General features: G+C 45.1%; 2 protein-coding genes across 3 annotated transcripts in view; both read left to right on the forward strand.

The window, feature by feature from the left end:
* Positions 1-18,475, forward strand: part of LOC141122091 (uncharacterized) — a 531,020-nt gene that overhangs the window by 393,055 nt on the left and 119,490 nt on the right. The window lies entirely within an intron of this gene.
* The window catches only part of LOC141122098 (uncharacterized), a 172,641-nt gene that overhangs the window by 129,858 nt on the left and 24,308 nt on the right, over positions 1-18,475 (forward strand). Inside the window, exon 11 of the mRNA XM_073611928.1 lies at positions 629-2,026. Within this exon, the coding sequence (XP_073468029.1) occupies positions 629-2,026 (1,398 nt within the window). The remainder of the gene's footprint in view (positions 1-628; positions 2,027-18,475) is intronic.

Here is an 18,475-nt window from a genome sequence, read left to right on the forward strand (position 1 = left end):
GCATCAGCTGTGTACTTGAAATTGCACATGGTGAGAAGCACAAGTAGCTGAGGGAGGGTGATGGAGGCTACCTACCGCCCTCCTGTTGATCCAGAGGAAGGCAAAAAAACCCCTAGCTGAGCTGGCCAATTGCTACAGCAGAGGAAAAATTCCTTCCTGACCCCCCGGGGGGCGATTGGCCTCAAGAACCCTGGATCAACTGCTGGGTACCCCTGCCTGAAGAGGATGGTCCGGAGGATGACGGGGGTGGGGGTGGGGGGCGCTACTTACTGGTTGGAATGGTGCAGTCTTTACATCTATCTGTCTGTTATTCTCAGAGTGGATTAAATATCCAACTATATATCTGGATATTTATATTTACTGCTGTATATAGATATTCAAGAATATTAACTCAATTATACACCAACCTTTTTATGAGGGTTTTATCTAATTAATCAAAACAATCGGCCAACTAATCAATTCTGGAAATAATCATTAGTTGGCGCCCTACAGAGGACCCATTTACTAGTTACCTTGAGGGGGGAATTGTAAGATCCTCAGAGACAAAGCTGCCTGATGTGGGCGGAGTCCTGGTTTAGGGGAACCAATCTGCTCATGTCTAGTAATAATCTTTGTATTTCTATTTTAGTAGATGGACGGGAGATGAGGAAAACCTCAGAGGATTGTCTCACTTTGTCTCCAGACTGTAAAGTAGAAGATGAGGACATCACACAGTATAGTCCAGGAGAAAACCCGACTACCTCAAATGTCCATCCGGCACCACACAGTGTAGATGGACCATCGTATTCCTCTTATCCTGAGGAACCTCAGACTGTGAGGGACGGTGCCGTCCTTCCAACAGAGAAGAGGTTTTCCTGTACTGAGTGCGGGAAGTGTTTCCGTTATAAATCCAAACTTAATGTCCATATAAGATCTCACACAGGGGAGAAGCCGTATTCCTGTCCTGAGTGTGGGAAATGTTTTTCACATAAGTCCCATCTTTACACACATCAGAGATCTCACACAGGAGAGAAGCCGTATTCCTGTCCTGAGTGCGGAAAATGTTTTTCACAGAAGTCCCATCTTTACACACATCAGAGATTGCACACAGGGGAGAAGCCGTATTCCTGTCCTGAGTGCGGGAAATTTTTTTCAGATAAGTATCATCTTTACAGACATCAGACATCTCACACAGGGGAGAAGCCGTATTCCTGTCCTGAGTGTGGGAAATGTTTTTCAGAGAAGTCCAGTCTTTACACACATCAGAGATCTCACACAGGGGAGAAGCCGCATTCCTGTCCTGAGTGCGGGAAATGTTTTTTACTGAAGTCCGATCTTTCTAAACATCAGAGATCTCACACGGGGGAGAAGCCGTATTCCTGTCCTGAGTGCGGGAAATGTTTTTTACTGAGGTCCCATCTTTCCATACATCAGCGATCTCACACAAGGGAAAATCTGTATTTCTGTCCTGAGTGCGAGAAATATTTTTCACAGAAGTCCCATCTTTACAAACATCAGAGATCTCACACGGGGGAGAAGCCCTATTCCTGTCCTGAGTGTGGGAAATGTTTTTCAGAGAAGTCCAATCTTTCCACACATCAGAGATCTCACACGGGGGAGAAGCCGTATTCCTGTCCTCAGTGTGGGAAATGTTTTTCAGTGAAGTCCCATCTTTACAAACATCAGAGATCTCACACCGGGGAAAAGCCGTATTCCTGTCCTGAGTGTGGGAAATGTTTTTCAGAGAAGTCCAATCTTTCCACACATCAGAGATCTCACACGGGGGAGAAGCCCTTTTCCTGTCCTGAGTGTGGGAAATGTTTTTCAGTGAAGTCCAGTCTTTCCACACATCAGAGATCTCACACGGGGGAGAAGCCCTATTCCTGTCCCGAGTGCGGGGAATGTTTTTCAGTGAAGTCCCAACTTTCCACACATCAGAGATCTCACACTGGGGAGAAGCCCTATTCCTGTCCTGAGTGCGGGAAATGTTTTTCAGTGAAGTCCAGTCTTTCCACACATCAGAGATCTCACACGGGGGAGAAGCCATATTCCTGTCCTAAATGAGGGAATTGTTCCTCACTGAAGTCCTGTCTTCCTGTACATCAGGGATCCCACACAACCCTCGAGGTGTATTAGTGCCTTGAGTGCGGGAAATGTCTTCTATATGAACGTTGTTGGACATCACAGCTTACATGTGAGGAAGAAGCACACCCTGATATACACCTCAGATATACTCCATGGCTGATCTTCATCATGTAAAAACCGTTCAAAGGAGATCAGAGATCACCAAAGACATGGATGAAGTGTTGTAAAATACAATGGATGGGTGGCTCATACAGGTCTGGTAATGTACTTTTATGTCATGGCTTTCTTCCAGGTCCGCACCCATGCACGCGCACACCCAGAAACCTCCACTGTCATTGGTTGCAGGACAAGTTTGTCAGCAGGTCCCAGCCAATGATTTTGCCCCGTACCCTGCTGATCACCTGCAGCCAATGACAAATCACTCCTGTGTTTTATTTTGTAAACACGGGGAGCTATCTTGTGATTTCTTCTCTTCCCGAGTCCTTTTCGGATCAGGAAGAGAAGAGAACATCACACTGTGAGTATAATCACCACACTTTACACCCACACACCTTAGATTGGCACATTTAACCCCATTGATTGCCCTCATTCACCCTTTGCGCACCCCTGTCACCCAACCAGTGCCATTAGTACAGCGTCAGTGTACAGTATTTTTCACCAATCGCTGTATTTGCATGACTTGTTACATCAGATAGCGCCAGGGTCAGCTAGTATTAGATTGTCCGCACACTATCACACTCACGCTATAGAATCCTGATCACCAACATTACTAGTATAGTGTCTGTATGGATCAATATCCTGATCATGAACAGAACTATATTAGTGTCCCCCCATAGTATAGTGTCTGTATGGATCAATATCCTGATCATGAACAGAACTATATTAGTGTCTCCCCTTAGTATAGTGTCCCTAATCATGCAGCGTTAGCAGGATAAGCTGTGCAGGGTCCCTGTGTGGGGTTTCTGGTGGCTGTGTGGGTTCCCTGATGGCTGTGCAGGGTCCCTGGTTGCTGTTTGGGGACCCGGGTCCCTGGTGGCTGTGCAGGATCCCTGGTGGCTGTGCAGGGTCCCTGGTGGCTGTGCAGGATTCCTGGTGGCTGTACAGGATCCCTGGTGGCTGTGCGGGGTCCCTGGTGGCTGTGCAGGGTCCCTGGTGGCTGTGTGGGGTCTCTGGTGGCTGTGCAGGTTTCCTGGTTCCTGTGCGGCGTCTCTGGTGGCTGTGTGGGGTCTCTGGTGGCTGTGTGGGGTCCCTGGTGGCTGTGTGGGGTCTGGTGGCTGTGCAGATTCCCTGGTCCCTGTACGGGGTCCCTGGTGGATGTGCAGGGTCCCTGATCCCTGTGCGGGTCTCTGGTGGCTGTGTGAGGTCCCTGTGCGGGGTCTCTGGTGGCTGTGTGGGGTCTCTGGTCCCTGTGTAGGGTCCCTGGTGGCTGTGCGGGGTCCCTGGTGGCTGTGCGGGGTCCCTGTGTGGGGTCTCTGGTGGCTGTATGGGGTCTCTGGTGGCTGTGTGAGGTCCCTGTGCGGGGTCTCTAGTGGCTGTTTGGAGTCCCTGGTGGCCGTGTGGGGTACCTGATGGCTGTGCAGGGTCTCTGGTGGCTGTGCGTGGTTTGGGTTGGAGAAGTAAGCAGGCGCCCCACACACACAGGTAGGTGACACACTCTGCATGGGGCAGGCACAGATGACAGTTAAATGTTCAAGTGAGGGGAGGTGTAGAGGAGAGCCCAGTCTGAGGAGGAGGGTGACAATGATGTCGGGTGTCTGTGCACAGGGTGTTGTCTTGGTTGTGTCCACAGATCACTCACCTCTCCTAGGACATGGTATCTCCGCTGACACACATACGAGAGTGGAGGGTGGTCAGAGCATACACTCTTCTCTGAGTGGGTAGCGTCCCCGATTAGAGCCGCTCTCTCTTCGGCTGACAGGAGAAAGGGGAGGGGGGCGAGCGGGGGAAATACACAGACAGTCCGCAGCTCTCCTCTCCCCTATCACAGCGCCACTGCCGAGTCTTCTGGCAAATGGAGCAGCGCTGTCACTGTGTGCGGGAGGAGGGTGCGGGTGCTTTTTTTGTGGGGGGCTGCTTTTTTTTTGTGGGGCACCGTGTGACCTAAATGCCGGGGCTTCCCCCAACGACTTGTAAAACATCCAACTTAGAAAGGAGGAGAAAGCCTGCTTGAGAACTAATGAATTGTTCACAGTGAAGTGGAAGGACAATTAACCACCTCAATACGGGGCACTTTCACCCCCATCCTGCCCAGGCCATTTCTCAGCTTTCACCGCTGTCACACTTTGAATGACAATTGCGCGGTCATGCTACACTGTAACTATGTGAAATTATTATAATTTTCTTCACACAAATAGAGCTTTCTTTTGGCGGTATTTAATCACTTCTGGATTTTTTTTATATTTTCCTAGAAAAAAAGACCAAAAAGTTTGAAAGAAAAAGTTTTTTCTCAGTTTCTGTCAGTAAATTTTGTAAATAAGTAATTTTTCTCCTTCATTGATGGGCGCTGATGAGGTGGCACTTATGGGCACTGATGAGGAGGCTTGCATATCCTGCACTTATGGGCACTGATAGGTGCCACTGATATGTGGCACTGATGGGTGGAGCCGATGGGCACAGATAGGCGGCACTTATGGGCATTGATGGGCATTACTAATAGGCACTGATTGCTGGCACTGGTGGGCACTGATTGCTGGCACTGGTGGGCACTGATTGCTGGCACTGGTGGGCACTGATTGCTGGCACTGGTGGGCACTTATTTCTGGCACTATGGGGGCTTTATTGTAATCAGGACACTGATGATCAGTGCCCTGATTACATGGCTAGATGTCCTCTGCGAGGAGATGTCGCTGATTGGCTCTCCTCTTCTCACACTCTGTCAGTGTGGGACGAAGAGCGCCGATTACCGGCCTCCCTGTGTTTACATGTGACCTGCTGTGATTGGACACAGCCGATCACATGGTTAAAGAGCCATGGTCGCAGCTCTTTACAGAGATCAGTGTCGCACCGTGTCCTAGCAAGATGACGCAGCTGCCATCACCCTGTGGATGCATGAGAGAGCAGCCGTTCTGGGCGCCATCATATGACGTCCACCCAGAACGAGAGCCACACCACCCCGCCGTCATTTGACAGCGGGGCGGGCGGCTAGTGGTTAATTCCATTAATGCAGAAACTATGGTTCAAATTTGCACGGTATCTGATGTAGTTGAAGAGCCTCTCTGTGTCCACGAATATAATCTTTATATGGGGGGGTGGACTTCAATGACCAGATAATGAAGCTCTACTTATTTTCCCGTAAAGCCAGATGCTGGTACATGAAAGTGTCTGTATATTGTCAGAACTATTGAGGTTAAAAAGAATTAATTTGTAATGGTCTAAATATATTATATTTAAATGTGATTCTCTGGACATGAGTAGTAGCCATCTTGTTCAAAACATTTTTTTAAGAGATTAAACTAAGTTCACTGTCCTTAGAGAAGAGATTTTCATAGGAAGGTTTTAAGGCCTCACCATATATTCTACTAAGTTGTAAATTAAGATTCCTTGTCAGTTAATCAGTTAAGGCATTAGCCAAGGAGGCCCAATGTTATGGTAAGATGAGGGACTTCTAGGTTTCAAATAACAGTGAACAGACATTGTCTCTTTGACTAAGGAATGAAAGTAAGAGATGTATTCACAAAATATGTTAAAAAAAAATAATTTCTTGTATTACAAATTGCAAATAATTATATTGGCAATAATTATATTATCATATTCGTTTTACATTATAATGAGACAAGTATATGTCTACTTAATTGAATATCTCACATATTTTGGTTTGTGAATTTTTGTTTATATATGTATTTTTTTATTTTAGAATATTCATTTATATATTCATTACTTATTGTTGAATATTAATCATGGATATATTGTCTATATATAAATATGAAAACACACGTTTGTAATCTTATGAAGAGTCTAAATGTATTGGGATTCTAAGAGTAAAATCCTTGTGAAATAATACATGGGGTTAAGTTCCACATTACCTAACTTAACCACTTAACAACCGGCCCATAGCCAAATGACGGCTACAGGGCGGTTGGATAACTCTGGGAGGGCGTACTATGACGTCCTCCCAGAATTCCCCTCTCGCGCGCCCCCTGGGGCGCGCACCCGAACACATCCGTGACCGCCGGGTCCTCCGGACCCGGCGCATCACGGATCCCGGTAAATGGCCGCAGATCGCGGCCGTTTACCATGTGATCGCGCCGTCAAATGACGGCGCGATCACATGTAAACAGACCGGCGTCATCTGATGACGCCGGTCCCTCTCCTCCCCGCCTGTGTACCGATCGGTACACAGTGAGCGGAGAGGGGGATGGATGGATGTCTGCAGCGCTGTGGGCTGTATGTGTAGTGCCCACAGCGCTGCACAGAGACATCCAGGCATCCATCCATCCATGCTCAGCCATCCCTACTATACTGCAATGCTGAGCAATACTCTGCAACACCCCCACAATACTCTGCAATACCCCCACAATACTCTGCAATGCTGTGCAATACTCTGCAACACCCCCACAATACTCTGCAACACCCCCACAATACTCTGCAATGCTGTGCAGTACTCTGCAATACCCCCACAATACTCTGCAATGCCCCCGCCATACTCTGCAATGCTGTGCAATACTCTGCAATACCCCCACAATACTCTGCAATGCTGTGCAGTACTCTGCAATGCCCCCACAATACTCTGCAATGCCCCCGCAATACTCTGCAATGCCCCCGCCATACTCTGCAATGCCCCCGCCATACCCCCGCCATACCCTGCCATGCCCCCGCCATACCCTGCCATGCCCCCGCCATACCCTGCCATGCCCCCGCCATACTCTGCCATGCCCCCGCCATACTCTGCCATGCCCCCGCCATACTCTGCCATGCCCCCGCCATACTCTGCCATGCCCCGCCATACTCTGCCATACCCCGCCATACTCCGCAATACCCCGCCATACTCCGCCATACTCCGCCATACTCCGCCATGCTCTGCAATACCCCGCCATACTCCGCAATACCCCGCCATACTCCGCAATACCCCGCCATACTCCGCAATACCCCGCCATACCGAGCCATGCTCAGCTGTACTCGGCCTCTGTATGTGGCCAGGCTGTGGAAGTCTCACACATGTGGTATCGCCGTACTCAGGAGGAGCAGGGGAATCTATTTTGGGGTGTCCTTTTTGGTATGTACATGTTATGTGGTAGAAATATTGTATAAATGGACAACTTTGTGTTAAAAAAAAATGCGTTTTAACCACTTCCCGCCCACCGGCCGTCATACAACGTCCTTGACTTTGTGCGGAGATATCTGAATGATGGTTGCAGCTACAGGCATCATTCAGATATCGGCTTTTTCAGCCGGCGATTCCCTACACCATGAGAACGATCATAGCAGCTGTTCCACTGCTTGATCGTTCTTACGGGAGGCGAGAGGGGATGTCCCCCCCTCCCGCGCTTCTACCGACTGACCGCTACGATCGAAGCCAGGATCGTTTTTTTTTTTTTTTTTATTTCAGGCTTCCCAGCCTAGAGGTGAGATGTGGAGTCTTATTGACCCCATATCTCACTGTAAAGAGGACCTGTCATGCCATATTCCTATTACAAGGGATGTTTATATTCCTTGTAATAGGAATAAAAGTGGTCAAAAACTTTTTTTTTTGGAAAAAAGCATCAAACTAAAATAAATAAAGTAAAATGAACAATAAAAAAAAAAAAAAAAAATTTTAAATCGCCCCTGTCCCTGCGTGCTCGCATGCAGAAGCGAACGCATACGTAAGTCCCGCCCACATATGAAAACCGTGTTCAAACCACACATGTGAGGTATCGCTGCGATCGGTAGAGCGAGAGTAATAATTTTGGCCCTAGACCTCCTCTGTAACTCAAAACATGTAACCAGTAAAAAATTTTAAAGCGTCGCCTATGGGGATTTTTGAGTAGCAAAGTTTGGCGCCATTCCACAAGCGCGTGCAATTTTGAAAGGTGACATGTTGGGTATCTATTTACTCAGTATAACTTCATCTTTCACATTATGCAAAAACATTGGGCTAACTTTACTGTTTTGGTTTTTGTAAAGCACAAAACAGTTTTTTTCCCCAAAAAAACGCGTTAAAAAAATTGCTGCGCAAATACCGTGCGAGATAAAAAGTTGCAACGACCGCCATTGTATTCTCTAGGGTCTTTGCTAAAAAAACATATATAATGTTTTGGGGTTCTATGTAATTTTCTAGCAAATAAATGATGATTTTTACATGTAGGAGAGAAATGTCAGAATTGGCCTGGGAGCTACAGAACGCCTGAAGGTGCTCCCCTGCATGTTGGGCCTCTGTATGTGGCCACGCTGTGTAAAAGTCTCACACATGTGGTATCGCCGTACTCAGGAGTAATAGCAGAATGTGTTTTGGGGTGTAATTTGTGGTATGCATATGTGGTGTGTGAGAAATAACCTGCTAATATGACAATTTTGTGGGAAAAAAAAAAAGTAAAAAAAAAACCTTGATTTTGCAAAGAATTGTGGGAAAAAATGACAACTTCAAAAATCTCACCATGCATCTTTCTAAATACCTTGGAATGTCTTCTTTCCAAAAAGGTATCATTTGGGGGGTATTTGTACTTTTCTGGAATGTTAGGGTCTCAAGAAATTAGATAGGCCGTCAGTACTTCAGGTGTGATCAATTTTCAGATATTCGCACCATAGCTTTTGGACTCTATAACTTTCACAAAGACCAAATAATATCCACCGATTTGGGTTAATTTTACCAAAGATATGTAGCGGTATAAATTTTGGCCAAAATATATGAAGAAAAATTACTAATTTGCAAAATATTATAACAGAAATGAAGAAAAATGCATTTTTTTACAGATTTTTCGGTCTTTTTTCTTTTACGGCGCAAAAAATAAAGAACCCAGCGGTGATTAAATACCACCAAAAGAAAGCTCCATTTGTGTGAAAAAAAGGACAAAAATTTCATATAGATACAGTGTTGCATGGCTGAGTAATTGTCATTCAAAATGTGAGAGCACCAAAAGCTGAAAATTGGTCTGGTTATTAAGGGGGTTTAAGTGCCCAGTTGTCAAGTGGTTAAAGAATTTAATGGGAGGGTATATTTTCTTAAAGTAATAGATCTCATGAGTCTCCGCCAGGTCCGGAGTGGTTTGACACATAAGTGACATTTCAGTCTAATTCATAGTTTTTCTTTAAGCCTAAGTCAAAAGGTTATTCGGAAATTAAATGAAATATATTAAGAAGAATTTCTTCACCATTTCTAATACAATGCCGCCCCCATGTGCCACTGTGAATAAAGGAAACTACAATTTCCTTTTAAGTTTTGGGCAGCAAATGACGTGTTTGATGTCATTCATGACGTGAAAGACATTCCCACACCCACATTCTAGGGGGAATATATAGGGTTTAAACATACGGTGAGGGAATCTGGAAAAAAGAAGATCTTGAGAGCTGGAGATGGAAAGAGAGAGAGAGAGAGAGCAGGAGAAAAACAGAAGAAAAATGTAGGAATTGTAGAGAAGTCCTTTGGGGACATCCAGCTGATCCTTCTCAAAACAACAGATTTCTTAAATCTCTGGGAAGTATTAATATTTTTACCTTTTTGGGTAATTGAAGTTGTTTGAACATATGCTTAACTAACACAATTAATGTTGGTAGTGTCAGTTTTGGAGTGAATTGAATTCTAACTTCAGTATGAACTTGACTCCCATTTAAACAAAGAGATACATATCTTGTTATATCTCAACAAAACTGACTTCAAAGTCTTAGAAGTGGATTAGTTATAGTATGTGTTGAACCATTGATTCATTCTAAATTTATCTTGATTTAAAAATGAGTCTTGGTTAAACTACCAAGTTTGTATATGGTTAACAAAATTGTCCATATACTGTAAAAGAGATTTAAGCTTGAAGGTCTTTGTTTTGAGAAGAAATCATGTGTGTTGAGTTCAATACCTAGTGTGTTTTCATAAGTCTATAGAGTCGCGAAAAGCTATTTACTAAGCCATCATGAAGTGTGAAACATGGTATTTTGTAACAAGAGCTTGTGGTAAAATTTCTCATCATCTGTATCACTCATATATTTGAAGTTATATCTTTTTGTATTATCACCAATTATATTTGATATTATTTTACACTGAATTTTTAGTTAATAAATATATATATATTAGCACATTGCTATATTCATTCTTGTCTTCAAACTAGCATGGATAAACCAATTTGAATTTTTTTGGTTGATTTGTGGAAAGATGTGAAAATCTCCTTAACCATAGATTTTTGCATAATTCCATAAATATAATACTGTTAATATTTATTTCAGTATAAATATCTGACACTATTTATTTTAATTGGCTCTGTACAATGCTTTTGTGTTGTACAAAACAACAGAAAGAAGTGAATCCTTCCTAAAATCTCAGGAAGTGATCGTTACATCCCTTTTGTATCCAGAAGGTGCTGTGGCCCAAATCCAGATGCAGTGACCCACCTGCATGAGAGGCATTTTCCTGACGTCTTTCCTGGTACCCCGACCCAAAGAGCGCCACAAAAAATATGTTGTGTCTGTAGCAGATGCAAAATTAGGTGTGACACCCATTATTTCTGTTCCTCCTTTCCTGGGCTACCTGGTTTCTGCATCCAGGACTGCTTCCATCGTTACCACACACTAGTGAAGTATTAGTATAGGGTAAAATATTCAAAAAAGGGGGGAAGCTTGCGAAGGGATTATACAAATAATAAAGGAAACCATAATATTAAATTATAATAACTTTTATTGGAAACATGATTTTAATCAATAATAGGACATAACAATTTGTTGGGTTATGTTAAACATCCCCATTATGATGGTCATATATAGAGGGTTCCAGTTGAGCAGAGATTGAGTGGTCGTATATTATCCTGACATGTTTCGCCTTTGGCTTCATCAGGCAATATATGAATCGGCCAATAATTGCGAGGAGGACACCTCAGAGACCCCAAAGAGGGTCATCCACGAAGGGAGGACCACCCCGGGAGAAGGCACTGCGTGGCCACAGAGAGCACACAAAGAACAGGTTAAAAGTAAAAGTAATCAAAGCATAGGGGGGGAGGGCGCCTGAATATAAGATACCATAGTCCAATATAGACACAATACCATGTACTAAAAAACAATCAAATCGGGTTTGCTGGTCGCCCTCAGTTTCTAGCTCCATCTCCCTTCGTGGATGACCCTCTTTGGGGTCTCTGAGGTGTCCTCCTTGCCAAGGGGCATAACTACCACCATAGCGACCCATGCGGGCGCTATGGGGCCCGCAGCCAAGTGGGGCCCATTGAGGATGAGAGCACCGCTGGCACAGTCTCCCAGCCAGGGGAAGAGAGAGGAGAGGAAGAGGCAAGCTGTGACCTGTGCCCAATGCAGCATGACCTGTGCCCAATACAGCGTTGCCTGTGCCCAATACAGCCTGGTCTGCCTGTGCCCCATACAGCCTCACCTGTGCAGAGGAAGAGGCAAGCCACCCGGATCAGCAGAGAGCTGAATTGCCCGATGTAATAGCTTTCATTAGAACTTTTAGTGTTCCCGGGGCTCACGTCACATAGCTCCACCTCTTGGCCCGGCGCCTTTGATAGACAGAACGCCAATCCAATGCGGGACGTGTGACGTCATCAAAGGCGTCAGGCCAAGAGGTGGGGCTATGTGATGATGAGCCCCGGGAAGACCGGAAATTTAAATGAAAGCTATTACAGCGGGCAATTCCGCTCTCTGCTGTTCCGGGTGGCTTGCCTCTTCCTCTGCACAGGTAAGGCTGTATGGGGCACAGGCAGACCAGACTGTTTTGGGCACAGTGGGCACAGGCAACGCTGTATTGGGCACAGGTCATGCTGCATTGGGCACAGGTCACGCTGTATGGGGCACAGGTCACGCTGTATGGGGCACAGGTCACGCTGCATTGGGCACAGGTCACGCTGTATGGGGCACAGGTCACGCTGTATGGGGCACAGGTCATGCTGTATGGGGCACAGGTCACGCTGTATGGGGCACAGGTCACACTGCATTGGGCACAGGTCATGTATGGGGCACAGGTCACGCTGTATGGGGCACAGGTCACACTGCATTGGGCACAGGTCACGCTGTATGGGGCACAGGTCACGCTGCATTGGGCACAGGTCACGCTGCATTGGGCACAGGTCACACTGTATGGGGCACAGGTCACACTGTATGGGGCACAGGTGACGCTGTATGGGACACAGGTCACGCTGTATGGGGCACAGGTCACGCTGTATGGGGCACAGGTCATGCTGTATGGGGCACAGGTCACGCTGCATGTGGCACAGGTCACGCTGCATTGGGCACAGGTCATGCTATATGGGGCACAGGTCATGCTGTATGGGGCACAGGTCACGCTGTATGGGGCACAGGTCATGCTGTATGGGGCACAGGTCACGCTGCATTGGGCACAGGTCACGCTGCATTGGGCACAGGTCACGCTGCATTGTGCACAGGTCTCGCTATATGTGGCACAGGTCATGCTGCATTGACACTAGGGCAGCTGTGGGGGGGGCTGTTTGCAGGGGGGCCCCATACAACATTTTGCTATGGGGCCCTGCTATTTCTAGTTATGCCCCTGCTCCTTGCAATTATTGGTTGATTCGTATATCACCTGATGAAGCCACAAGGCGAAACATGTCGGGATAATATACGACCACTCAATCTCTGCTCAACTGGAACCCTCTATATATGACCTCCATAATGGACATGTTCAACATAAACCAACATTGTTATGTCCTATTATTGATTCTAATCATGTTTCCAATAAACGTTATTATATTTTAATATTATGGTTTCCATTATTATTTGTATAATCCCTTTGCAAGCTTCCCCCCCTTTTTTGAATATTTTACCTTATACTAATACTTCACTAGTGTGTGGTAATGATGGAAGCAGTCCTGGATGCAGAGACCAGGTTGCCCAGGACAGGAGGAACAGAAATAACAGGTGTCACACCTAATTTTGCATCTGCTACAGACACAACATATTTTTTGTGGTGCTCTTTGGGTCGGGGTACCGGGAAAGAAAAATTATTTAAAGTTATCTTGTGGCAAATCCACCACACAGACTGATTTTATCTTGAAGAGAAACGCACGCCGTTCCTGAAAATACCGGGGTTATGCCGGCTAGACTTCCTTGATTGGTAAGACATTTTCGGGACAAAGGGTACCTAATTTACTCCCCTTAATCAAAATGTATTGATTGGTGGTTATATGTTATGTTGTCACTGTCTACTGTTCATCGGAGTGTTCACAGGTATATGTAGTACACATCTGCTAGATAAAGTAGTTTAGAGACAAGAGGGTATAGGCACAAGTAGAGAAGACTGGCCAGTCATTATGGGCATTAAAATTAAGGGAATGAAAGGTAAGAGACCCTCAAAAAACAAGTCTTAACTTAGAGATGAGATAGAACCTGTGACAGACTTCGGAAACCCTGACTTGGTATCTCCGCCAAGAAGCTGATTTTCAAGCTCTGGAACACGAGACCAGTGGATCTGGCTATAGTTACCCCGAGAACTAGACGGCACCAGTCTTCGAGTAAACCAGACTAAGAACTGTTTATTTGATCAAGAATACAGGCTTTTATATACTTAGGAAGGAGGTCACTCACCACATTAACAATGACCCAAATATTTACACAAAACATCACACAATGGTTTAGCTAATGAGCTACAGCTGACTCATGGCTAATCCCATCACAGAGGATCCTTCATTAGCCACCTGGTTGATTCAGATGTCTTATTGCAGGTCAAACTTGCTGGCTTCAAACTCAGAAGGTAGAAAATACATTAACATAGGTATATGTAGCACCTTCTACATTGGGTAGGTGCTAGAAGTAGGTTTTTGGAAACAGCAGGTAAATTTAGGCAGGCCTAGCTGGAGGCTAGGTTTGTTTGTTTTGTGTGGGCTGTGAGCGGCCCAGAGCAAGGCTGGTGACTCACAGGCAGCATCACCTCACTGTCACCTCCCTCTTTCTTCTGGAGGAGTCTGGAAGAGAGGAGGAGCTGTCTGGGGTGCCTCGGGGAGTCCTGGCCAATCCGCAACTAGGATTGGCAGGGGGCAGGCCTCCTTGAAATACCCAGGGTCAGCCCAGCTGGGGAGGAGTTGTTCAGGTGGAAGAACTGGAGATGGTGCACTAGGTTGTTTGGGCCTTTGAGGGCACTCCCCAGTTTTGGGGGGGTGCTTTGGGCCTGGGAGTTTGGGTGCAGGACAGAGGCCTTTCCAATAAGCGACAAGGATCTGGACAGGAGGCACCAGGAGTGGAACTTCCTCTGGGACCCCAGAGGAAGTCTAATGAGATGAAACGCGTCGGGAGACTCCACTGCCTGCCATTTAATCTATTTTAAGCGCTTTTTTACCATGGAATATGTAAGTTTTCTACCACAATAAATTTTATTTCTTTTAAACGGTATCACACTATGTGGCCCCTTTTTTACTTTTCATGAGCCACTACTGAATTGGGCCATACAAGAAAGAAATCTGCTGGGAGCCTTGGATACAGCATCCGGATTTCATATCGGTCCAGCGGGACACTTCACTTATTGCCCGGTGGCAATACAAGTATTTCTGACTCAAGGGATATACGTCTCTGTGAGTCCAACGGTTCTGGTAAGCCTCCATCATTATACACCACTTGTTTTCAATCTATGTGACGTAGAGACATCATCATCTATCTTGGATTCTCATTATTTCCAGTTTCTACAAAAAGAGACATTTATGGACATTTGAAGAACCATTTAGAATATATGGTGTTGGGAACTAAATGGTTATATATATATATTTTTTCCTTTTTTTACTTATTGCTCCTTTCATTTAACTATGGGGTATATAGACACTACCATCAGAATTTGACCCTTTATTGGTTTACATATTTCCTTCAGGTGAATAGATATCTATCTAGGTTCTTCTTGGTACCACCCCCTTAGTTTGTGGTGGTTCAAATTGGTCACTATGCTTTTTGTGACTTGTTTGTGATTTAACATTAGCGCTACACTGTTTATATACATACGGTTTACAAAAATCTCCTTTTTTGTGTGTGAGCTGCTTTGTTAGAGCAAGCGCGGTGTTTCTTGAGTTATTTTTTCACTTTGAATCACCACCAGCTACCAAGCACCTGATGCTGATGTAATCGAATAATTTTTTTTTAATGTGAGATTCCTTCAAGACTGCCTATGCTGATGCTGAGTGACTATCCTGTTATGCTGAGTAATTATCCTCTTCCTCCTCAATGTTCATGCTAATAGCTTGTAAGAACATTTTTGGTTCTGGGCGCCGCCACCAGTGGCCAAGGCCCAATTTTTCTGCCCTGTTTAACAGGGGCGTGTAATTACAATTTTTGATGCAATACTTTGAAGCAGGGCTCATTCCTGCATTCCAACTAGAGTATCTGTGAGGGGTTACAGTGTTGTGGCACCAGCACCAGTACCTAAGGCCCAATTTTTCTGTCCCTGTTCAACAGGGGCATGTAATTACAATTTTTGATCTAATATTTCACATCAGGGCCCGTTTCTGCACCCACCAAGAGTAACTGTGAGGACTTACAGTGTTGTGGCCACACTAACACCTAAGGCCCAAATTTCTGCTGAGTATATAGGGCAGGCCCCCACTTTTAAACATCCAACTTACAAACGACTCCTACTTGCAAACGGAAGGAGACAACAGGAAGTGAGATGAAATCTACTCCTAGGAAGGGAAATTCTCTCCTGTAAGAGTTAATATGAGAAAAACTTTTCTCCTTTCCACTGATGCTTTATCACCAATCCTTGTTTCACTAAAACCCCCAAATTTTCTAAAAACATTTGTCATTGGGACAAAAAGTGAGGTGAAATCTTCTGAAGAGGAGCACAGACAGCAAAACAAATGTCACAGGGGTGATAACCCTTCCCTATGTTTTCCAAAAAGATTAAAAAAGATTTTTTGGCTGGAGCTAAACACGTTAAAAATGTACCCGTTCAAAATTACAGATTCTACTTAACAACAAACCTACAGTCCCTGTCTTGTTTGCACCGCCTGTATACTGCTGTTTAGAGTATATAGGGCCTGGGGGCCCCACACCTTTCCTTTTTTTAATTTGGGTGCGGGGTTCCCCTTAATATCCATACAAGACCCCAAGGGCCTGGTAATGGACTGGGGGGTACCCATGCCGTTTGTCTCACTGATTTTCATCCATATTGCCAGGACCGGACATTACATTAAACCCGCAAGAAGTTTTAAATGACTTTTATTCCTTTAAAAATCTCATTTTGTACAGGGACTGTTCTAAGCACGGGAAACATGCGCCACTTTACAGGCACACTATAGACACCCCCCAGGTACGAGATTTAAAGGAATATTTCACTTTTATTGTTTCACTTTAAGCAATATTAAAATCACTGCTCCCAAAAAAACGACCGTTTTAAAACTTTTTTTGCATTGATACATGTCCCCTGGGGCAGGACCCGGGTCCCCAAACCCTTTTTAGGACAATACCATGCAAATTAGCCTTTAAAATTAGCACTTTTGATTTCGAACGTTCGAGTCCCATAGACTTCAATGGGGTTCTAAAGTTTGCACAAATTTTCGGTCCGTTCGCAGGTTCTGGTGCGAACCGAACCGGGGGGAGTTCGGCTCATCCCTACTCTAGACCTACAATGTCCCTAGACCTACAATGCCCCTTGTCCTACAATGCCCTATAGTCCTACAATGCCCCTTGTCCTACAATGAATCTAGACCTGCAATGTCCCTTGTCCTACAATGCTTCTAGACCTACAATGCCTCTAGACCTACAATATCTCTAGACCTGCAAGGTCCCTTGTCCTACAATGCCTCTAGACCTACAATGCCTCTAGACCTACAATATCTCTAGACCTGCTATGTCCCTTGTCCTACAATGCTTCTAGACCTACAATGCCTCTAGACCTACAATGCCTCTAGACCTGCAATGTCCCTTGTCTTACAATGCCTCTAGACCTGCAATGTCCCTTGTCTTACAATGCCTCTAGACCTACAATGCCTCTAGACCTACAATGTCCCTAGACCTACAATGCCCCTTGTCCTACAATGTCCCTTGTCCTACAATGAATCTAGACCTGCAATGTCCCTTGTCCTCCAATGCTTCTAGACCTACAATGCCTCTAGACCTACAATGTCCCTAGACCTACAATGCCTCTAGACCTACAATGCCCCTAGTCCTACAATGCCTCTAGACCTACAATGTCCCTAGTCCTACAATGCCTCTAGACCTACAATGCCCCTAGTCCTACAATGCCTCTAGACCTACAATGCCCCTTGTCCTACAATGAATCTAGACCTACAATGCCCCTAGTCCTACAATGCCTCTAGTCCTACAATGCCTCTAGACCTACAATGCCTCTAGACCTACAATGCCCCTTGTCCTACAATGCCTCTAGACCTACAATGCCTCTAGTCCTACAATGCCCCGTGTCCTACTGGACCACATGAGCAAATCAGAGACAATACTTCGGTCATATCTGAAGGATACGATGAGGATGACATAATGAAGCCACATTTACCAGGAAGTTCTTCTGTACCAAACACACCAGCCAGGAAAGAGAGCAGCTCTTCAACACCTTCTGGAGCTGAACAGCATTTCCCAGGCAAAATCACTGTGGTCTTGCGAAGCGTTCGAGTTTCAAGACCACCAAATAGACTCCATCTGTAGTGTATCTACCAGTAACACAGCATGTTATGTTTAAGACTCTTCACAATCTGTTTTTAGGTTGTTTACACATTTTTTGGATTAAATGTAAAAAAAAGGAGATGTTATGGAGTTCTTATACAAATACAGGGACTCTATGGTAATATACTCTATGGTAATATACTCTATGGTAATATTGCATTGATTGTTCTTCCCGTTTCCTGTTCTGTGTTTGCTGTTCCTGTTATACAATTCAATATGACTCCTCAAACAGCTTGCAGTGTCTTCATTTCTATACTGTAAAGCGCTGCCTAAACTGTTGGTGATATATAAATCCTGTATAATAATAATACTTGAAACAGCCGTGTTCACACTACGAGACGTTTCTTCAGCTGCAGTTCCTCTGAGTTCCACAAGATGGTGATCTCACCTCTACGCAGTAAAAAAGTCTCTATGGAATACAGACAGGAAGTGATGTCAGATACAGGCAGGAAGTGATGTCAGGTACAGGCAGGAAGTGATGTCAGGTACAGGCAGGAAGTGATGTCAGGTACAGGCAGGAAGTGATGTCAGGTACAGACAGGAAGTGATGTCGGATAGAGAGAGGACAAAGGACATCCCATTTGGAAGGACGTAGAGAGGAGAGGTTGCTGGATCTGGTGGCAGAGGAGGTAATATGAAGATTAACCCCTTCCGGTGGGATCAGATGATGATTATTATA

This window comes from Aquarana catesbeiana, unplaced genomic scaffold, assembly GCF_042186555.1.
Source record: "Aquarana catesbeiana isolate 2022-GZ unplaced genomic scaffold, ASM4218655v1 unanchor240, whole genome shotgun sequence".
In the NCBI taxonomy this organism is placed as follows: Eukaryota; Metazoa; Chordata; class Amphibia; order Anura; family Ranidae; genus Aquarana; species Aquarana catesbeiana.